The 23,802-nt window shown below is 43.7% G+C and overlaps 1 protein-coding gene across 2 annotated transcripts; it reads left to right on the top strand.

Moving 5' to 3' along the window:
• The first annotated feature begins 182 nt into the window (after positions 1–182).
• Positions 183–20,195, top strand: LOC106588468 (claspin). 2 transcript variants are annotated; one of them, XM_014177539.2, is made up of 23 exons: positions 183–520; positions 1,220–1,340; positions 1,642–2,000; positions 2,112–2,252; positions 2,484–2,625; positions 2,792–2,894; positions 4,370–4,929; positions 5,206–5,382; positions 5,578–5,738; positions 6,119–6,327; positions 10,143–10,195; positions 10,400–10,590; positions 12,714–13,332; positions 13,429–13,489; positions 14,301–14,370; positions 14,454–14,551; positions 14,778–14,936; positions 15,154–15,275; positions 15,403–15,530; positions 16,564–16,690; positions 18,367–18,443; positions 18,616–18,777; positions 19,798–20,195. In XM_014177539.2, the coding sequence occupies exons 1-23, from the start codon at positions 497–499 to the stop codon at positions 19,915–19,917; spliced, it is 3,984 nt and encodes a 1,327-aa protein (XP_014033014.2). In that variant the 5' UTR covers positions 183–496; the 3' UTR covers positions 19,918–20,195. The 2 variants fall into 2 exon arrangements, with proteins under 2 accessions (XP_014033014.2, XP_045565506.1); XM_045709550.1 differs by having other exon boundaries at positions 228–520; positions 6,119–6,326; positions 10,142–10,195; positions 14,304–14,370.
• Positions 20,196–23,802: the final 3,607 nt, after the last annotated feature.

Raw genomic sequence — 23,802 nt, forward strand, 5'->3', positions numbered from 1 at the left:
AATATTTTCTTGACATTGCATTGAAAACAAAATGTACATTATCTGTGTTAGAAAATCAAATACTGTTTTGTCGTGGAGTGGGGGTGGACATGTCTGGTCAACTGTGTGACCGTAGATTTACCAATCAAATGTTTTTGCTCTGTCATTGGCATAACCACCATCCAACGATTGGATGAGGGTGGACATCAATTTTGAGTATCATCCAATAGAAAAGCACAACGACAATGACTGACAGCTGTAAGGATAGACTATCAATGTCAGCGCGCGAAAGATCAAAAATGATTAATTCAGAACAAGAACAAGCGGGAGGGAGAGAAAGCTAGCTAAATGCGGATCAATAACACCATTCAATTTTATTAGGCAACCATTTTTTTTACACCAATAGTACTGTCTTATGGTCGGAAAGAATTGAACACGGTACGGAAGTATTGATTTCACGGTTTTAATGCAGGTTCACTGCAAATACACAAGCGAAAGGAGGATAAAGTAACTTAAGATGAGTGTGGTGATCTCTCAACAGGTAAGAAATGTCTATTTTCAAATTGTTAGTTACATTAGCTAGCTACATAAAATACATAGTTAAACGTTCAACACATTAAACAAACATTAACTAGGTTAATTTTGACTAACATTAGGTCGGGATTGAGTCCGCCATAACCCCATGCTAGTTAGCTCGCTAACGTTAGCTCGCTAACTTTACCTGACTTGTTACTGATTTGAGTTGGATTAACTAGCTAGCAATCCTCGTCCTTTGGCTAGTTTGAACGACTGTTTGTTAGACATTTGCATAGGGTAACAATGTGACTGTGTAAACAATGAACATTGTGTGAACTGTAAACTGTTCTAGCCAGTTTTCTATGCTATGTGTAACATTAGCCACTGTTGAATGTCCAGCTGGCTAACTACGGTAACCGTATGCTCTTTGTGGCAGCTGAGAGAGAAGGCGCCACAACAGCCATTTGGCGACCCAATATTGAACAACAGACAAGCATCACATTTTAAGCAAGCAAGATCATTCACCTAAATTTACAATCGTTTTTTTTCTTCACATTTCAATTTTTCTATGTTTACATCAGTTATACTTTTGTCTTGTCACTGGGAAGAAGACAGACCATGATTATTTTGTAGGAAAGAGGGGCATAGTCGCCAGCATGGTTCCCTCAAACAACATAAACATTTGGTGAATTTCTGACATTTTTATTCCCCCCCCTCTATCCAGGCGCTGGAGCTCCCTGCTGAGGAACCAGTAGCAGAGAGTGATTCAGACAGCGGGATGGGCTCACCAGTGGAGGAGCTGCAGATTGGTTCTGAGATGATTACCAATACTGTTGACCAGCAAGGTACAGTGACGCAACAAAACAGGTGATCCGTGCCTAAACAGACCACCTGACCAGAGCCCTCAGTTAATGTAAATAGACTGCTCTGGACTGGGCCATTTGCTTCGTGATAAGAAACAATGGATTGTCTAGTCTTTGACTTTAGACTATCCAACCATTGACACAAACTACAGTACTTGGCAATTCAACTACCAGTGCAAACTAACCTACTTACTTTAATAGGTAATAGTTTGCTTTGTGACGTAAACGGAATACCACCTTTCCCGCATTTAGTCATTAAGATGGCTTGTAATATTTTTCCCAGATTCGGATGATGACATCACAGTGAACCGGCGGTCCCGCTGTCGGAAGGCCCTGAGAGACAGTGATAGCGAGGAGGTGGTGCCTGAGATGGCAGAGGCCCTGGGCCTGTCAGCATCCAGTGGAGATGAGATGGAGACTGCTGAGGAAGAGGTCAAAAAGGCAGAATTAAGGAGCAAGAAGATATCCCGGATAGCCCCTATCGACAGTGATGACAGCGCGCCAGAGGAGGAGGAAGAGCTGGTAAAAAAGGATGTGAAACAGAAGGAAGGGAAGAGGGAGAAGAGCCAGAGACACAGAGAGAAGAAAGAGAAGCGCAGCAAAGCTGTGGAGCGACTGAAGAAGAGAGAGAGGCCTGAAGAGGTGAGAGGTTGAGTTATAGTGACAGTGTAAAATTCAGAGTTTTGATACAAAGTAAAGACTATTTTTCTAATGAAGAAAAGACTCCTTTTCCCATCACTCTCTGTTTTGTAGGAGACCCCTTTGCCCTGTGCTCTGAATGACAGCGGCTGTCTCCTTGGTGACAAAGACCTATATGACGCTGGTCTGGATGATGATGAAGAGTCTCTGGATGCCATCAGAGCAGCAGTAAAGCAGAAATCCAAGAAGCACAAGGTAAGAGCAACATTTAAAAGTCCTATCTGTAGTTCAGGAGTAGGTGTGAGGTCACTAAAAAGCAAACGTATGCCAAAAATAAATCACCCAGGATAACTTTGTGAATGTGAAGTGGTTTGTGAGTTCATTTGAGTTCATGACTAATCTTACATAGCTTTGTCTCTGTATATTGTGCTGTGCATGCAGACGATGTGCTGTGTATCAGAACTATGCTCTGTATCTTTTCCTCAGGAGCCTTTATTTGATGATGAGGAGGAGGAGGGAGATGATGATGAGGCTGGACCGAAACAGCGTCCCCAGGAGAGGAAGGCAGCTCGAGCCAGCAAGGAGGCCATGAAGCAGCTGCACAGTGAGACCCAGAGGCTGGTCCGAGGTCAGTTTGTTTTTACGTGCATATTACAATAGCGTGTCCCTATATGAAGTGTGTTGCCCGTGTTCCACTATGCTTTGTCTCTACATGGCTTGCTACACACTTTTCCTGTGTGGCTTCTATTGTCCAACCCAGTGTTTCTTGTTGCATGTTCTTAATTCCTTTGCAGAATCTACATGCGGGCTGCCCTACCACATGCCTGAGCCCAAGAGCATCGACCAGTTCTTCAAGAGGAGAGCCCGACCTGAGGGTTCTGCTATGGCACTACTGAAGTGAGAAGACATTTATCTACCAGGATTTCTTTACTTCTACCTTCTACCTACCTTCTTTGCAATTACTGAACTATGCTCATCTAGTTTTGTCCAAATAATTTAAAGGGGCAATCTGATATACCCATTGATTCTTAAAGAATATAACTTATAAATGCCTCATGAGGTTTGTTCAGCTGTCGTACCCTATCAGAACCCAAAATATCTTGTTTATCTCCTTTGTTTGTGAACAAAATCGTTGTAAACAAACACTGTATAGTCTCAAAACATGGTTAAAACTATAATTGTATATAGATGGGGTGAATCAATACAGTTACATATCGCAATAATATTTCTGATGATATTATATCGGTAGTTTGACTCCAATAACTATATACATACATGCATGCATGCATACACAGTACCAGTCAAAAGTTTGGACACACCTACTCATTCAAAGGTTTTCCTTGAATTTCTTACTGTTTTCTACATTGTAGAATAATTGTGAAAACATCAAAACTATGAAATAACACCATGGAATCATGTAGTAACCAAAAAAGTGTTAAACAAATCAAAACATATTTCAATTCTTCAAAGTAGCCACCCTTTGCCTTGGTGACGGCTTTGCACACTCTTGGCATTCTCTCAACCAGCTTCATGAGGAATGCTTTTCCAGCAGTCTTGAAGGAGTACCCACATATGCTGAGCACTTTGTTGGTTGCTTTTCCTTCACTCTGCGATCCAACTCATCCCAAACCATCTCAATTGGGTTGATGTCGGGTGATTGTGGAGGCCATGTCATCTGATGCAGCACTCGATCGCTCTCCTTATTGGTCAAATAGCCCTTACACAGCCTGGAGGTGTGTTTGGTCATTGACCTGTTGACAGTCCCACTAAGCGCAATCCAGATGGGATGGCGTATAACTGCAGAATGCTGTGGTAGCCATGCTGGTGATTGTGCCTTGAATTCTAAATAAATCACAGACGGTGTCACCAGCAAAGCACCATCACACCACCTCCAGCTCCATACTGCATCGCACCTGCCAAATTTTGTAACAATGCGCAAGGCTCCGTATAGCTCCGCATTGACATGATTGGTTGACGGTAGGTGGGGACAGGAGGTATAAACACACTCACTTCCTTGACAACTTCCTTCACAACAGCTCTGCTCCGTGAAGAAGTATGATTGCCCAGACTTCTGCAGAGGCCGTATCCCTGTAAATGCTGCACAGTCAATGCAGACGTCGTATTGACCATGCATCGCCTTTTCGTATCGTGATAATATGGTATCGTGAGGTCCCGGGTAATTCTCAGACCTAATAGGCGGTCAGTCCTTGCATCTATCTCTCTGTCTATGAATTTGAATTGTTACATTTCTCCTGCCCTATCACTCAGCTTTTTACCAAAACAGTGGTGGGGATTCCATTTTGTTATTTTTTGAACTCCAGATTGCCCCTTTTTAAGCATATAAACCCCTTTTTATTTGTATTTATTTTAAGGTCTGCCAGGTATCAGGACTTGATAAAGGAGGCAACCCCAACACCACCTCCCCCCAACCCACCCAAGGAGTCCCAACAGCCCTCAGCCTCCCTGGACCCACCCTCCACCCAGACCCAAGCTCTCTCCCAGCCAACGGCCACTTCCTCCCCACACCAGGAGAACCACAGCAGGGCAGGAGAGACCTCTCCAACCCAGGAGCTCGACGACGATGAATTCCCACTACCTGAACTGGCCGCCATTATGCAGGGGGCTAATATTTCAGTGTTTGGTGGTGCTGAAATTCCACCACCAGAGTCTATGGAGGCTGGACCCCCAGAGCAGAACCAGGCAGAGCCCTCTGACTCCCAAGCCCAGGAGATGGAGGCAAAGGCAGGGGATTGGGATGGAGCTCAGCCGCTACCTGCTCCAGCCAGCGTGGACCCCGTAGCACCACCAGTCCCAAAACTCAAGAAGGACAGGCTGGCCAGACTGAGGGAGCTGGGGGTGGAGCCCCCGCCTGTCCCCAAACTGTGTGCTGACGATGGGTCCTTTGATCTGGAGCCCCCTCAGGTTAATCCAGGTGAGAGCACCACAGCAAATGTTCAGCTCCATAATGTCAGAGCTCTATAGTACAGTATTTTCCAAATGGTGGGTTGGGGTTTAAAGCCTTGTGTTTAGATGCATGCTTTTGTACATTTTATGTGGCACACAAAAGGATTCTGGTGGGTCACAACACAAGCACACCCTATTGTGGCAAAATGGGTGAGCTTGAATGAATTGGGTTGAGAAGAACCCCAGTCAAGTTGGTTGTAATGTTATGGTCTTCTGTAGTTAACCGGTTTGTTTCCCCCCTCAGGCGTGGAGGCGTTGAAGGAGCGTTTCCTACGTCACGTCCAGCCCGTGGCCCGGCCCAGAGGGGAACGCACCGTGCAGCTCAGCGTCATCCGTAAAGACAGCAGCGAAGAGCTCCACCAAGACACTGTCACCACCACCATCAGGGAAGGGGAGGAGGAGGCTGCACACACCGCGCCTGGTACAAGCACCATCTCACACACACGTTCTCTCTAAACCTCCACACACACACTCGCTAAAGAGGCATCCCATACCATGCATCATAAGCCAATTTCCTGAAATCCACCACCACACATATATTTCCAAATGTCTTCATTTCTCTGCCCACTGGCTGCAATATTCTTTCCTAACCAGTCTTGTTTCACCCTTTCCTCAGGTGAGAAGCTGACCAACCTGAAGTCCCGTCTGCAGCAGGCCATGGCCGTAAAGAGACGGGAGGATCGAGAACGCAAGGCCGCCCTCCATCGCCTAGACAACGAGGACTGTGGCGAGGAAGAAGAGGAGGAAGAGGAAATGACGGATTCCGAGGGGGAAGAGGTAAGAGTGGCTCGGCGGCTTTGACCTTCGACCCCCATCCACCGCACCTGCCTCAGGCAGTCTTGGGTTGCGTGTCAGTGCTTTCCGTAACACTTCTCGCAGTGATGCGCTGCGATGGGAACCAACACATTGAAGACCAAAGTGTTTTTAAGTGGAAAAATTAGAATAACGGTAATAGAGGGAATGTCTTGTCCAATTAATGATAATGGTAATGGTAATGGTAATGGTAATGGTAATGTTAATAGTAATGGTAATAGTAATGTTAATGTTAATGGTAATAGTAATGTAATGGTAATGTTATGGTTATGGTAATGGTAATGGGACCATTAATTGTGTTGGTGTGTTTCGTAGTTTGTCCAAACCTGTTTGTCTCTCCACAGGGTGTAGATGAGTTACTGGGGTGTGGTGATGCTGATGGCGAGGATGAGGATGACGACGAGGATGACGATCAGGAGGAGGGCAGCGCGGCACAGAGGGGTGCGAGGAGCCCCTCCCCATTAAGATTAAAGGGTCCCTCTCCCCCACCAGACTTGCTCAACACAGACGGAACCCTCATGCTGTTTGCGAGCAGCTCCTGCTCGCGCACGGGTGTGTGTGTGTGTGTGTGTGTGGTGCTGGTATTTGGGAGTCTCGGCCATGTACATGGGCTGACAATACGTGGCCTGCATAAGGCAAAGTAGCACGCGATGTACCGCTCCATGTCGTTGGTCATGGGCAGCCTTGTTGTGTGGAGAAGGAAGTGCTATCTATATCCACAGGTGTCCAGGTGTCAGTGGCCTCGACTCCTTCTCGACTGTAGTGGATTCAAGTAATGTGTTTTAAAAAGTGTGTAAGCCATTGTTTAACCTCTTGGGGCTAGGTGGGACGCTAGCGTGCCACCCGTGGTGCACTCCATCAACAGCAGGTGCATTTCAAGAGCGGCAAATTTGAATCCAAATAAATGTCAAAATTCAAATTTTTCAAAAATACAACTATGTTACACCATTTGAAAGATAAACATCTCCTTAATCTAACCACGTTTTACGATTTCAAAAAGGTTTTACGGCGAAAGCATAAATTTAGAGTATGTTAGGACAGTACATTTACAAGAGTTGTGTGTAATGTTTTGTCAAGTCAAAGACAGGGTCACCAAAACCATAAAACCAGCTAAAATGATGCACTAACCTTTTACAATCTCCATCAGATGACACTCCTAGGACATTATGTTAGACAATGCATGCATTTTTAGTTCTATCAAGTTCATATTTATATACAAAAACAGCGTTTTACTATGGCATTGATGTTGAGGAAATCGTTTCCCTCCAATAACCGGCAGTCAAGTCAGCGTCAGAAATTAAATAATTAAAATTAGAAAACATTGGTAAAATATTATATTGTCATTTAAAGAATTATAGATTTACATCTCTTGAACGCAATCAACTTGCCAGATTTAAAAATAACCTTACTGGGAAATCACACTTTGCAATAATCTGAGCACTGCGCCCAGAAAAATACGCGTTGCGATACAGACTAGACGTCATGTTGGGGAGATCTAAAATCGAAAATACTATGTAAATAATCCATTACCTTTGATTCTCTTCATCAGATGTCACTTCCAGGTATCACAGGTCCATAACGAATGTAGTTTTGTTCAAAAAAGCTCATCATTTATGTCCAAAAATCTCCGTCTCGTTAGCACATGATGTAAGCCAGCCGGACTTCTGTCATGAACGAGGGGAAAAAATATATTTCCGTTCGTTCAAACATGTCAAACGTTGTATAGCATAAATCATTAGGGCCTTTTTTAACCAGAACATGAATAATATTCAAGGTGGACGAATGCATACTCTTTTATAACGTATTGGAACGAGGGTACCCAACATGAAGTAGCGCGCCAGGTGTCTAATGGGACATCACCGTTCCATGGCTCTTGTTCGGTCAGATCTCCCTCCAGAAGACTCAAAACACTTTGTAAAGGCTGGTGACATCTAGTGGAAGCAATAGGAAGTGCCAAAATATTCCTAAACCCCTGTGTTTTTCAATGGGATAGGTTTAAAGTCAATACAACACATCAGGTATCCACTTCCTGTCAGAAAATGTCTCAGGGTTTTGCCTGCCAAATGAGTTCTGTTATACTCACAGACACCATTCAAACAGTTTTGGAAACTTTAGAGTGTTTTCTATCCATATATAATAAGTATATGCATATTCTAGTTACTGGGTAGGATTAGTAACCAGATTAAATCGGGTACATTTTTTTTATCCAGACGTGCAAATGCTGCCCCCTAGACCCAACAGGTTAATTTCATCAACAAAAGTAGTGAATCAAATATTCATCAAACACAAATATTTCTGTGGCAATTGACGAGGCTATAACTGACTAAATAGACTAAATTATATTTAATTTCAGTTGGACTAAAACGAGACAATTATCTCTGACTGAAATCACGACAAAGTGGACTGGACAAGAGTTTTTGCCGAGATTCAGAGCTTTTCGATGATGAGCACAATTAATATTAGTAGCAGATATGCACAGTCTTTTTCAGCAGTGGGAAGATGGTGCCTCACCTGGCACACCAGCTGGTGAGCTACCGGGTAGCAAGCGCTGCGTGTGGGCAGATGGGCTCCGTTTCCAATGATACATTTCTGTTAATGTCATTTATTTAGTCACAATCTGTCAGTCAAATAAAAATCGACGTCGGATCGTAATGACACTTCAACGCGTCTGTGTTTGTGCATCACCGGCATGTGTGCAAGACGAGTGGTCAGGTGCTCAAGGAGAGAGAGAGCGAGACAGTTGGCCATTGCTGCAGCAGGTAGGCCTAGCCTATAAAATATTCTAGAGAACTAACTAGGTAGCCATTTCAAGGCATATCTTGTACCCTTGAGTTAACTGTTTAGCTGTTATGAGCATGTGTTCATGTTTTCGTCACGTCCCCAGGAATATTCCACCGACACTCGCGAATAAGGCCATCCAAAGTTGATTTGCGCCTCGATCACACCTGCGCAAAATGGTACGCAGCATCATCTGGATGTGTGCAACCAAAGTTCAACATTCTGCAACCATTTTCTGTCAAGCCCTCTACACATACAGTTTGATGCTTAGGTTCAATAAATCCAACGTATGCACCACAAAGAACGCACTGCAACTGCCTCTGCATCGCAACGGTACAAGGCAAATGCAGTGTTCCAATGGAAATCAATGTACTTCTGGTGTACCAAAATAGATGCACTGTCTGTGATCAAGGCATAACTTCTTTAAACAATTAATATGATTATTTTAAACAATTATTTTTGATGGAATGAATGATCTTTTGAATTTTAATTTGTAACCTCCCCCCCCCACTTTCCCCACTGCATTTCATAGCCAGGTTCTGTAGCCAAGTCTCTCTCTCTCTCTTCCTCGGAGAAAACGGCTTGATTCTAGCTCTTACCGTTCAAAAGCTATGATCCATAATACAAGCGTTTTTGTCTCTTTCTATCGTGCATTTTGCATTAAAAATCTGTTCTAAAACTAGGCTACTTGCGGCCTGGACCGTAAACCATTTCATTAGGCTGCACACTTGTTTGTTCATTATACCTCATTAGCTAGCTATAGCTAACAACCTGGGGGCGCGTTCAGCAGGACGCAACGTTTTGGAACGTTGTTAGAAATATGCTATGTAGAACAAACATGCCTCTGACGTGTTGAATAATAATAAAAATGTATATATAAATGGAATTTCTATCTGCAACATTGGCGAACGTTTTGCAACTTACCGTTTCCCAGGTAACATTACCAGTAGCCTGTATGCAAATATTTGGTGGCACAGAAAGGAAATGGGATAGCAAACAAGTTATTGACAAGATTCTTCTTGCCACTACACTATCTGACTGGGCAAATAACTTTTTATTTAGAGTTTTGTGATTCGACTAAATCACTGGGCGAAACAGTCATTAGCTCCCAATCTACTTTTGGACAGCACGGTGGCTGCGGCATCTGAAACGGTTCATAACAATGGCAGTGACGTGACGGAGGTGCAAACCATAGTACTTTAAGGGAGCATCTGGTGATTGGTGACCAGCTCGCTCTCGCAACGCAAGATAATTATCACATGGCCATATAATTATGATATATTCTTATGTTTGTCATATTTCTGCTGTTGGGAGAGAATAGGATGTTCTCTGGTAGGACAAGGCTATGTATGTTTGTGCACATAGAAGTCAGTGGTTTATGTTTTCTATAGGTTAATGAGGCAATACCAGACGATCATTATTCAAATGACAAAAATGTGACTTAACACTGAATTATATTTTAGTCGAAATGACTAAGACTAGACTACATCTAAAATAGAGGACCAAAATGAACACTGGTGTAAGGTAAATGTGTATATACTATGTGTGTTATCTGTCCCTCCAAGTTGTAATGATTTGTCTTTCTTACAGAGATGGTGTAAAGAGGACAGGGCCCGGTGGTCAAGACAGTTACACAAAGATGGGTGAGGAGACTGAACATCTCACTTTCAAGTAAATTGTCATAACTATGCTACTTCATAAAATACTCTCAAATCCTTGATGGAATCAGGTGTCTCTTTTCCAGTCTAGGTTAAATCATTTGGGGGGGGGGGGACTTAAGGTTATGAAAAATGGAAGTTTCACTGGTAAAATTGTATTGCAAGTTCTATGTCTCTTTTCTGCTACAGAGGAAGAAGATTCTCTGTCCCTGGCCAAGGACAACAGTCACAACAGTAGTTTTGAGCTGCTGGGCTCCATGCTGCCGTCCTACCAGCCTGTCAACCGCAGCACCACAGGAGGCAGGGGCCTGTCAGCCAGACCCTTCCGCTCCCCTTCACCCTGCTTCTTCAGACCCAGCTTCCTGGGATCTGCCTCCAAGGTGAGACGCTGACAGTTTAGGAGGGTTTATATCCTGTATGTCTAGGGCACAGTGTTTTCCTTACCACTCTGACAGTATAAAAGTGTCAGAAGAGAGCCAATCGTAACCACACAGACCCAAGTATGCATGTCTCCCAGTAATGAATATGTGAATTCAATCAGGGACCGCAGAACGATTTTGACCGGGGGTGCAGTAACCTATGTGTGCTTGCCAATTTGTTTTCATTGGGCATGATAGTAAAGACTAATTTAACTGTAAAAAATGTATTGCGTTTTAATGTGTCATGAACACAACCAGGCATGATGTTTTCATCTGATAAACCACGTTTCCGTCACGACCGCTGTAATGGAAACAGGACGTTTCGCTACCATTTTTTTAAATGCTGACAGATCATTTGTTTGTTCTATATGTGATCTTTTTCGGTAACATTCATTCATTCATTATGCGAGAAATGGTGGTGGAAACGCCTTTGAGCAAGTATTGATATAATAACCATCATATGGAAGTAAACTATGGTGTGTGTGGTCCTCCCACTACAACTCAGGAAAGCATGCAGTTTATTAGGCTACACATGAAATAAGTTAAGATGAACCTCACAGGGTGGTGAAGGTGCACAGTGACGAGCTTGATGCCCCTTTCAATAAATATCGAGGGTCTTATTCTGGTCACATGGTGATCGATGCTTGACTGCCATTTGACAATCTAAAAATCATTATCCATAATGAGCTAATCTCATCATGTGGCCTGGCCTTCCCACACTGTATCTGCGAGCTCTTGGCTAGAGCGCACGTGCAAAGTCCACAGTAAGCCCATTTTACTATTTAACGCAACCGTTTTTGTGACAAAACTATCGGTCTAGTTGAAAATGCGATGGAAAGACATTGAACTTTTTTTCGATTTTTATTCGATACATGAAAACTTAAAGCGGATAATTACATTGTGTGCACTATCACTCACTGATTACACCACTGGTGGGAAAATGCGCATATTTTCTTTATTCAGATTTTAGACTATTTGCATGAAACTCCGTCGCCAATTAGATGGAAACCTAGCTACTGTCAAATCACTTAAAAAGTAGGCTACCTGTGTGCGTTCGATCCACTCTATAATGATTCCAGCATCTAAAACAGTGCGCGCACCTCCATTTTCATGAATGGAAAGGGAGCCTATTAACACCGAACATGTAATAACATTCAGCAACTATTAGGCACACATGTAGCCTGAATTCATTGATGCCTCCACTGCTGTTCGCATGCGTCCCTGTCCCAGACGTCTCAGTCTACTTTCACCCCTATTTTAGCGAGGGGGGAATTCTGCATATAATTTCCAACATTTTGCAGGCTATTTGTTGACCGACTTAGGCCTGCAGCTACTATTCTCTCATTACTTGTTGCCTTAGGAGACAAAAAAAAGCGGAGCTCACCAGAACAATGTAATAAATGAATAGAATGAATGCATCAGTAATAGTCCTAAACCTAATCTAGTTGACATTGGTAAAGTTTTGTCTTCCATTTCTGCTCACAGAGCAAGGACGTGTAGCGACCGGGGCAAACCTACAATAGCCTAACTTAAAAAAAAAAAATGTCTAAATGACGTAGGTTTCACCGGTTTCAAGGAAATTTAAAAGCTGTGAAAACGATCCAACATGAATCTGATTTAGGTTTCAGCTCATCCTGGATGCATATTTTTATGTGGTTGAAATAGCCTACTGTCATGTTTTGTCACTGACAAAGACAGCACGTTTGCACAGTCCCTAACTGCATTCTCGTTCTCTCAAGATGCTGAAAGTCATATTTCTCCACTCCTATTCCCAAGACTAAGTTAACATTTGGTGTATCATTTTACTGCAAGAAACACCATTTTATTAGGCAACATGTGAGAGTAATAGCCCTACAGTCAGTGTCTATATTTCAGTTGCTACATTAGGCTAAAACTTCTGTGTCCAAATGTGTATTTTTAGGTAAGATGAGCAGCAGCACCCCACCCCAAACCCCTATAGACATGTTTATTCTTACGTTAAGATTCAGCCCTTGAGGAAGAAAGGTGGTTTTTAATAAATGTTGAGACTGGCTCCTTTGAGTCTCATCCCCAGTCTGTCATCCCTCCCTCTCTCCATCCCACAGAGCTCAGGGAAACTCTCCGAGCCCTCCCTCTCGCTGCCCGTGGAGGACTCTCAGGACCTGTACGCTCCCCCCTCCCCCGGCGAGTCTCCTGGCCCCCTGGGGGCCCCGTCCCAGGGTCGCTTCTCTCTGGAGGAGGACTCCCAGCTCCTGGATGCCGACGGCTTCCTCAACGTGGGGCCCCGCACTGGCCCCCCGCGCTCCCACAAGAGGCAGCTCCTACTGGCCAGCCTGGATGAGAACGCTATGGACGCTAACATGGGGGAGCTGTTAGGAATGTGCTCTGGGGGGTTCGGGACTGCCAGAGAGGGTGGAGTGGGTGGGCTTGGGGCCTCGCCAGAGGATGAATTGTTAGGGCTGTGTTCTGGAATGTTCCCTACCACACAGACGGAGGGAGCGAAGGAGAGGAAGAACGAGGCAGGAGTTAGAGGTCTGGGGGCGACCCAGGAGGATGAGCTGCTGGGGCTGTGTTCGGGAGTATTCCCCACCGCACAGGCAGAAAGGGAGAAGGAGGGAGCGGAAGGGAGGAAGAGGGAAGAAGAGAAGATGGAGTTGGAAATGGACCGAGACGATGACATGGATCAGCTGCTCGGCCTCTGCTCTGGGAAGTTTACTACTCAAGGTAAGCGTGTCTCCCAAGTACTGGGTGTGTATGTCTGGGTGATTGGGTGTAACAATAATGTTTTGGTTCCATTCCTCACAATCTCTCTCCGTATAGGTGTCTCCCCCTTGCGATCCAACTCGAGCTACGCCCCACACTCGTCAACTGCGGAAGACGGGTACAAATATTTTTTTCAACGCAGACAATCACTGACTCCAGACATTTAAAATGGAATTCAACAATATTAAATGTAGTGAACTTATTAGGAAATAAAGTAAATGTATTGTAATTTATTAGGAAGTTCATTTATTTGTCCAAGTTAATGATAAGACTTAAACAAAATGTAGTAATTCGTATTTTCCTGCACAGGAATACCACTGTGTTGTGTGGTGCTCGTATGTCTAGTCTATGCTCTGTGCAGCCGTTAGCGATAATGCTAATGATAACCTTCTACTCTACTGGTAGATTGAAAGGCTTTTCCAAAAACCTTCTCAATAAAATGTTAACTGCAAAGTAGCCTATACCTACCTGACAGAATGATATCGTGATTATTTGCATTAAACCAGCCATCGTTTATTTTGCTACAGAAACACTGCCAACCAAACAACACTTTCTGGCTGGTGTGCACATGCATTAAAAACTGCGCACTACACCTACAATTCAACATTCCTTAGATTTTACCAGACCTCAAGTTTTCTCCTGATGTAGTTTGAGCATTGTTGTGGACTTAAAACATCTCATTCTTGTTTTTCTATTTTTTTTTAAGTGATTTTGAGGGTGAAAACCTGAAAAACAACTGATTTTGCAAAAAAAAATTGGGATCTGATGACTAATTTACCTTCTCGGTATCAATAAAGTTTATTCAATTCGGTAACGGAGTACTATGTTACACTTCTTGTACTAACCACTATGATATACTCAGGCTATACATTCAAAGAAATCGAAAAATGTATCCCTGTAAGGCTAAATGCTATTCTGTGATGTTTCAGTAGAAAGAAACAGGTGGATGAGGATTGTGAGTTTCGACTTCTGTCAGACGTGGAGAGCCAGAGTGAGCAGGTAAGGCACACGCGATCGCACCTTTTGCATTGATGACGTATACCCCAAACAGCTAAACTAATTCCTTCCTCCTTTCCTTCCAGGAAGACGATGATGGCGAAGAGGACGTAGAGAACGACGAGGAGGAGGAGGAGGAGGAGAGGGAGGCTGTGTTTGCACCCCGGCAAGGAAGGAAGAAAATGTACGTAGAGAACTGTTCCTGAATGATGAACTTACACTATACCTTAGTCTGTCAATATAACTTTAGGTCTTAGGATGAGTGTCTGTCGAATGTCCTGTTTTGAAAATGAACTCAATTGCACGAACTCTAAACCCTTTTTATGTATCAGAATGCGGTTTCCACACCAGAAGGATAGTTCAAGCCCACTTTGTATTCATGTCGTCTGGTTGTTTTCCGCTCTCTGCAGGCGCATGGCAGAGTTTGTGGACTCTGAGGCTGAGCTCTCAGGTAGTGACGTGGGCAGTGAGGATGAGGATGGCGGTGAGAATGAATATGAGGAGGAGGAGCTGCTGGACGAGCTGCCGTCTGATGAAGAGCTGCAGGACCAGGTCAACAAGATCCACATGTATGTACTGACCCAAATACCCCCACCCCCAAAAAATAACATTCTAAATACCTCGGACAAAAAAAATCTAACAACTTCTATTGGGTTACCTTAACAAAGCACAATGTGCCTTATCTTCATAGGTTTGGGAGTAGAAAGGTTTATTTTGTTCATTTTTATTGGAAAAAAGCAATCAATCGTATGACCCTAAAGCTTAGTGTAACCCGCTCGTCTACAGGAAACAGGTCCTTGACGACGACAAGCGGCGACTGCGGCTGTACCAAGAGCGTTACCTAGCCGACGGGGACCTGCACTCAGACGGCCCGGGCCGAGCTCGCCGCTTCCGCTGGAAGAACATAGGTGGGTGTGTCCTGAGTTGGCGTCCTCCTACGACAGATATCATGCTTTTCTGTTCCACAAGCTTTATTCAACAGTCGTGTTTTAACCCAATGCTGTCTCTGATTTTGTGGTGCTTTTCTTTCTTTAGACGATGGCTTTGACATGGACGGAATGGGGGCGGAGGGGGAGGAAGAGGAGGAGGAGGAAGAGTTGGACCAGGCAGAGCTGCAGAGGAGGAAAGAGAGGTTGGAGAGGGAGCAGTGGCTACGAGAACAGGTACACTTCATGTACAAAAGTATGTGGACACCCCTTCAAATTAGTGGCTTCGGGCTATTAAAGCCACACCCCGTTGCTGACCGGTCTATAAAATCGAGCACACAGCCACGCAATCTCCATAGACAAACATTGGCAGTAGGATGACCTTACTGAAGAATACAGTGACTTTCAACGTGGCACCGTCATAGGATGCCATCTTTCCAACAAGTCAGTTTGTAAAATGTCTGCCCTGCTAGAGCTGCCCCGGTCAACTGTAAGTGCTGTTATTGTGAAGTGGAAATGTCTAGGACTAACAACGGCTCAGCCGTGAAGTGGTAGGACACACAAGCTCACAGAACGGATCCTCCGAGTGCTGAAGCGCGTAAAAATCATCTGTCCTCGGTTGTAATGCCAAGCGTTGGCTAGAATGGTGTAAAGCTCGCCGCCATTGGACTCTGGAGCAGTGGAAACGCGTTCTCTGGAGTGATGAATCACATGTCACCATCTTGCAGTCAGGACTAATCTGGGTTTGGAGGATTCCAGGAGAACACTACCTGCCCCAATGCATAGTGCCAACTGTAGTTTGGTGGAGGAGGAATAATAATAGTCTGGGGCTGTTTTTCATGGTTCAGGCTAGTCCCCTTAGTTCGAGTGATGGGACATCAGAACGCTACAGCACACAATGACATTCTAGATGATTCTGTGCTTCCTACTTTGTGGCAACAGTTTGGGGAAGGCCCTTTCCTGTTTCAGCATTACAATGCCTCCGTGCGAGCCAGGCTTAATCGCCCAACCAATACTTGGTCATGTAGTGTATGTACAGCATATGGGAGTGTGTCGAACACTTGGTGTGTGTCATTCTATTCTGTCAGGGGAAACTCACTAGGAACCAAATGGAATGAAACAGGGAGGCATCTACTTGAATTTCTCCAATAAACTTGTATTTGTTGCAAACTGTTTTCCTATGGTTTGGACTAACGATTACTCCCCTGGTTTGTATCCTATGTAGTGTGTGTGGTGTCTCATGTTTGTCTAACTCCCTTTGACTTTCTAGTCAGATGCTAAGGCCAAGAAAGGGCAGGACTTTGACGTGGACGAGGAGGAGGAGAAGGTTGGAGAGGAGGACAGCCAGTTCATGAAGCTGGCCAAGAAACTGACCGCCAAGAAACTACAGAAGAAAGGTGAGCTGATGTACAAGAGATATGAGATGTGTGTGTGTGTGTGTATATACACTGCTCAAAAAAATAAAGGGAACACTAAAATAACACATCCTAGATCTGAATGAATGAAATAATCTTATTAAATACTTTTTTCTTTACATAGTTGAATGTGCTGACAACAAAATCACACAAAAATAATCAATGGAAATCCAATTTATCAACCCATGGAGGTCTGGATTTGGAGTCACACTCAAAATTAAAGTGGAAAACCACACTACAGGCTGATCCAACTTTGATGTAATGTCCTTAAAACGAGTCAAAATGAGGCTCAGTACTGTGTGTGGCCTCCACGTGCCTGTATGACCTCCCTACAATCCACGTGCCTGTATGACCTCCCTCCATCCACCAACGTGGCGTTGGTGGATGGAGCGAGACATGATGTCCCAGATGTGCTCAATTGGATTCAGGTCTGGGGAACGGGCGGGCCAGTCCATAGCATCAATGCCTTCCTCTTGCAGGAACTGCTGACACACTCCAACCACATAAGGTCTAGCATTGTCTTGCATTAGGAGGAACCCAGGGCCAACCGCACCAGCATATGGTCTCACAAGGGGTCTGAGGATCTCATCTCGGTACCTAATGGCAGTCAGGCTACCTCTGGCGAGCACATGGAGGGCTGTGCGGCCCCCCAAAGAAATGCCACCCCACACCATGACTGACCCACCGCCAAACCGGTCATGCTGGAGGATGTTGCAGGCAGCAGAACGTTCTCCACGGCGTCTCCAGACTCTGTCACGTCTGTCACATGTGCTCAGTGTGAACCTGCTTTCATCTGTGAAGAGCACAGGGCGCCAGTGGCGAATTTGCCAATCTTGGTGTTCTCTGGCAAATGCCAAACGTCCTGCACGGTGTTGGGCTGTAAGCACAACCCCCACCTGTGGACGTCGGGCCCTCATACCACCCTCATGGAGTCCGTTTCTGACCGTTTCAGCAGACACATGCACATTTGTGGCCTGCTGGAGGTCATTTTGCAAGGCTCTGGCAGTGCTCCCCCTGCTCCTCCTTGCACAAAGGCGGAGGTAGCGGTCCTGCTGCTGGGTTGTTGCCCTCCTACGGCCTCCTCCACGTCTCCTGATGTACTGGCCTGTCTCCTGGTAGCGCCTCCATGCTCTGGACACTACGCTGACAGACACAGCAAACCTTCTTGCCACAGCTCGCATTGATGTGCCATCCTGGATGAGCTGCACTACCTGAGCCACTTGTGTGGGTTGTAGACTCCGTCTCATGCTACCACTAGAGTGAAAGCACCGCCAGCATTCAAAAGTGACCAAAACATCAACCAGGAAGCATAGGAACTGAGAAGTGGTCTGTGGTCACCACCTGCAGAACCACTCCTTTATTGGGGGTGTCTTGCTAATTGCCTATAATTTCCACCTGTTGTCTATTCCATTTGCACAACAGCATGTGACATTTATTGTCAATCAGTGTTGCTTCCTAAGTGGACAGTTTGATTTCACAGAAGTGTGATTGACTTGGAGTTACATTGTGTTGTTTAAGTGTTCCCTTTATTTTTTTGGAGCTATATATATATATATATATATATATATATATGAATGATGACTGCAAATTTCTCAAGAGTTACTCTTTTTAACCCTCCCCTTATCTCAATTCCTGTGTCTCTCTGTTTTGTTTTCCAGAGCTGCCTGTTGCACCCCAGGCGGACAGAGAATTCCCAGCTCAGAACCCCTTCCAGAGACCTTCTCAACCCACCATGGTCAGTACCTTCCTCATACTAGTCCAGTCTGGACTAGTAGTCACCCTCTCTCCTCTAGTGTGACACTTGTGATTTTCACTGTTGTGTAATCGGAGCCTACTAAGAATCTTTACTAGATGTCTCTGCCTCTATGACCGTTTCACCTCCATTTAACCTTTGAACCCCACCTCAGGTGAAGAGGGGCTCGTTGCTCAGCCAGCCCCGCTCTGTCCTGCAGAAGCTGGCCTGTATCTCCGAGGGGAACCCGCTAGCCCCCCGCAACACCCGAGGGTTCGTCTTCCAAAGCCTATCGCCGGAGAAAGAGGCCTCGGCTGCAGAAGCCCCCAAAAAACAGGCAGGTCAAACCATATAGAGAAAATATAATGGTGTTATATGTAATCCTGTGGGCCTAACACACACAGTTGGATAATAGTTGGTCAGTATTGTAGCTACAACCGTGTGTTGTGTTTCAGTAAACATGTTTTGTTTTTCTTGAAAGCCTCACTCCATTCCCAACAGTTTTTTTTTTGTTTTTTCTTCTGTAGAATAAAAACATCCATTACACATTTAAGAGCATATAGTTTCTCCTCTAGAACTTGTGACAGTTTGGTCATTACTGTACTTGTAATTCTAATCATGTGATTTTGGACTGTAGTGTAGTACTGATGTCTGACCATAGGGTGGTGCCAAAAGCCCAAGCTGTCAATGTTTCCCTGGTAAAAACTGTTAGTGCAGTCTTTGTTTGACTAGAACCATTGCTCGCTCTTATCCATACGTTTTTTTTTTTTTACTATGTTTACATATACTGCAACTTGGTTTTTAGCTGAAAATGTGTACAACATGACATAATCCAAACTGGATCTGTGTGGAATATCTAGATTATTGTATGTGTAATCTCTGAACCAATCAGGGAAGATGCAGCGTCAACATGAAATTGTATTTTATCTCAGGGCATTGACATTGTCTTTTTGAAATTGGCTCAAATTTGTATTCGTCGTGATGACATTTTAATTAAAATAAAATGATGCCGGATCAGGTTAAGACTTTTGGGGAGTTCTGTTTTAAACTGAGGCGTAATTGATATTTTTAAATAGCTGTAGTACTGCTCCGAGTCATACAGACGTCCACAAACACAGCTGGACATGTATAAATTCTAATGGGACTCCACGCTGGCACCAAAATCTCCCAAATAATTACATTCCAGTAAGAAATGAAGAATCCCTAAATCGGAATGTTATCGTCATGGGGCGTTTGCTTCTAACGTGGCGGAGAGTTTGTTGACAAGCTCTGTATATCTCTGACAAGTTCTGGTCCATTATTTTAGCAACAGGAGTCATTTCCGATATTTAACTCTGAATATCTCTTTATTTTGCAGATGAAGAAGAGGGGACAAATCAAGGTTTTGGCCCCGGCTGCTAAGCGGCCATGTCGAGAAAACAACGCACCAGCAGCCAAAGGACCCCAAAGAAGTATTTTCTGTTACCTGGAGAACTGAGGTGCCTGACAATTGTGCCTGATGTGCCAATCACACACACATCCAGAGTGTAATACTACCTTATAAAATCTGGTGTCAACAACATTCACACTTTCTCCCGGGACCACATTGACTCTTTTAGACAACACTTGATTGTGTCCTACTTAATTTGTGTCCTGAATATTTTTTTGGTTTTTATCATGTAAATAGAATGGGTTTGATTTTATAATTATTTTGCGATTTTTAAATGTACTTGTTTTAAGTTTGTAAATTAAAGCGTATTTTACCACTTGCTGTAATATCTGTTTAATCCTGGTGTGTTCTATTCTACTCACATGCAGGTTGCTTGTAGGTAGAGGTACAGTGCCTTCAAAGTATTCCTACCCCTTGACTTATTCCCCATTTTGTTACATTTACATTACATTACATTTAAGTCATTTAGCAGACGCTCTTATCCAGAGCGACTTACAAATTGGTGCATTCACCTAATGATATCCAGTGGAACAACCACTTTACAATAGTGCATCTAAATCTTTTAAGGGGGGGGGTTAGAAGGATTACTTTATCCTATCCCAGGTATTCCTTAAAGAGGTGGGGTTTCAGGTGTCTCCGGAAGGTGGTGATTGACTCCGCTGTCCTGGCGTCGTGAGGGAGCTTGTTCCACCATTGGGGTGTCAGAGCAGCGAACAGTTTTGACTGGGCTGAGCGGGAACTGTGCTTCCTCAGAGGTAGGGGGGCCAGCAGGCCAGTGGTGGATGAACGCAGTGCCCTTGTTTGGGTGTAGGGCCTGATCAGAGCCTGAAGGTATGGAGGTGCCGTTCCCTTCACAGCTCCGTAGGCAATCACCATGGTCTTGTAGCGGATGCGAGCTTCAACTGGAAGCCAGTGGAGAGAGCGGAGGAGCGGGGTGACGTGAGAGAACTTGGGAAGGTTGAACACCAGACGGGCTGCGGCGTTCTGGATGAGTTGTAGGGGTTTAATGGCACAGGCAGGGAGCCCAGCCAACAGCGAGTTGCAGTAATCCAGACGGGAGATGACAAGTGCCTGGATTAGGACCTGCGCCGCTTCCTGTGTGAGGCAGGGTCGTACTCTGCGAATGTTGTTGTTGTTACAGCCTATTTTCAAAATGTATTAAATAGAATTTTCTCACCCGTTTACACACTACCCCATAATGACAAAGTGCAAACATGTTTTTAGAAATGTTAGCACATTTTATTGAAAATGAAATACAGAAATCTAATTTTACATAAGTATTCACACCCCTGAGTCAATACATGTTAAAATCACATTTGGCAGCGATTACAGTGTAGTCTTTTGGGGTAAGTCTAAGAGATTTGCACCTGGATTGTAAAATATTTCCCCTTTTTTAATATTTTTTATTCTTAGAGCTCTGTCAAATTGGTTGTTGATCATTTAAGTAAAAACTGTAGATCGGCCTCTTGGGAATATTCACTGTCTTTTTGGTGGCAAGCAACTCCAGTTGTGTTTTAGGTTATTGTCCTGCTGAAAGATCAAATTTGATTGGTCACATGCACATGGTTAGCGGATGTTAATGCGGGTGTAGCGAAATGCTTTTGCTTCTAGTTCCGACAGTGCAGTAATATCGAACAAGTAATCTAACAATTCCCCAACAACTACCTAATGGACACAAATCTAAAGGGGTGAATGAGAAAATGTATATATGGATGAGTGTTGGCCGAGCAGCATAGCCAAGGTGCAATAAATTATATAAAATACAGTATATACATGAGTAATGTAAGATATGTAAACAATTTAAAGTGGCATTATTTAAAGTGACTAAAACAAAACGACTGCGTAGTTTCCTTAGGACTCGAAGCGAGGCGACCATCTGTCGGTGCCATCTCCCAGTGTCTGTTGAAAACCAGACTGAACCAGGTTTTCATCTAGGATTTTCCCTGTGCTTAGTTCCATCTTGTTTCTTTTTTATCTTGAAAAACTCCCCAGTCCTTAACGATTAATTACAAGCATACCCATAAATGATGCAGCCACTACTGTGCTCGGTAATATGTTTGGGGCAAATCCAATAAAACACAATTGCTTTGCAAAAATATTTTGCAGTATTACTTTAGTGCCTTGTTGCAAACGGGATGCATTTTTTGTAATATATTATGTACAGGCTTCTCACTGTTAATTCAGTTAGTATTGTGGAGTAACTACAATGTTGATCCATCTTCAGTTTTCGTATCACAGCCATTTAAGCTCAAAATGTTTTAAAGTCACCATTGCCTCATGGTGAAATCCATGAGTGGTTTCCTTCCTCTCCGGAAACTGAGTTAACACTGGGTGTAGTGACTGGGTGTATTGATATACAATCCAAAGTGTTATTAATAACTTCACCATGCTCAAAGGGATATTCAATGTCTGCTTTATTTACCCATCTACCAATACCCTTTGCGAGTCATTGGAAAAATTCCCTGTTTTTTGTGGTTGAATCTGTGTTTGAAATTCACTGCTTGACTGAGGGACCTTACAATTATCTGTATGTGTGGGTATAAAGCGGCAGTAGTCATTAAAAAATCATGTTAAACACTATTATTGCACACAGAGTGAGTCCATAGGGGCTCCTGAGTGACGCAGCGGTCTAAGGCACTGCATCTCAGTGCTAGAGGCATCACTACACATCCTGGTTCGATTCCAGGCTGTATCACAACCAGCTGTGATTGGGAGTCCCATAGGGCGGCGCACAATTGGCCCAGTGTCGATAGGGTTTGGCCAGGGTAGGCCGTCATTGTAAATAAGAATTTGACTTGCCTAGTTAAATAAAATAAATAAAAGTGACTTAAGCACATTTTTACTCCTGGCTTGCCACAACAAAGGGGTTGAATACTTATTTACTCAAGACATTTTAGCTTTTCATTTTTAATTAATTTGGAAAACTTTGGAAAAACATAATTCCACTTTAACATGGTGGGAAAACTACCCAATTATCACACTTGAGTAAAAGTAAAGAGAAAATTACTCAAGAACAAGTGAAAGTCACCCAGTAAAACACCACTTGAGTATGAGTCTAAAAGTAATTAGTAGTAAATATACTTAAGTATTAAAGGTAAAGGTATAAACACTTTTAAATTCTTTGTTAAGCAAACCAGACGGCACAATTTTTATATATATATATATATATATATATATTTATCATTATCCAGGAACACACTCCAACGCTCGGACGTCATTTACAAACGAAGCAAACGTGTGGTTAGTGTGTCCGCCAGATCAGAGGATGTAGGGATGAACAGGGATTTTCTCTTGATAAGCGTGTACATTTGACCATTTTCCTGTGTTGTTAATGTAAGTACTTTTGGGTGTCAGGGAAAATGTATGGAGTAAAAAGTACATTATTTTCTTTAGAAATGTAGTGAAGTAAAAGTAGTCAAAAGTATAAATGGTAAAGCTCAGATACCCCCCCAAGAAAACGACTGAAGTTGTATTTTATTTTTTGACTTTACACCACTGATACTGATGGGGTGTTGTGTGAAGGCCTGTGAAGACAAATCTCAATTTAATCCATTTTAAAGTCAAGCTCTAACACAACAAAATGTTGAAAAAGTCAAGCGGTGTGAATACATTCTGAAGGCACTGTATCTGACTTTGCTAAGGGTGGAATCCTAGTTGGAGAAATGCCCCTCCCACCACCACACTAAGTTTTGTGCAAATGTTGCATCGATATCAGTAGAATTGTGCGAAAGTTTAAGCAACATACTTATCGCATACTTAAATGTGTCCCTAATGTCACTCTCGCTCTCTGCACCTTAATTTTGCTCAGTCTTACCTTGGCTTCAGAATTCAAACAATAGAATATTAGTTGACTCTGACTGAATCATGACTGTAGCCTATAGACCTCTGTCCCTTATTACTGCCACCCATTCTCCGGTTGACCTCTAGGCTCAG

Source organism: Salmo salar, chromosome ssa27 (genome assembly GCF_905237065.1).
Source record: "Salmo salar chromosome ssa27, Ssal_v3.1, whole genome shotgun sequence".
NCBI lineage: Eukaryota > Metazoa > Chordata > Actinopteri > Salmoniformes > Salmonidae > Salmo > Salmo salar.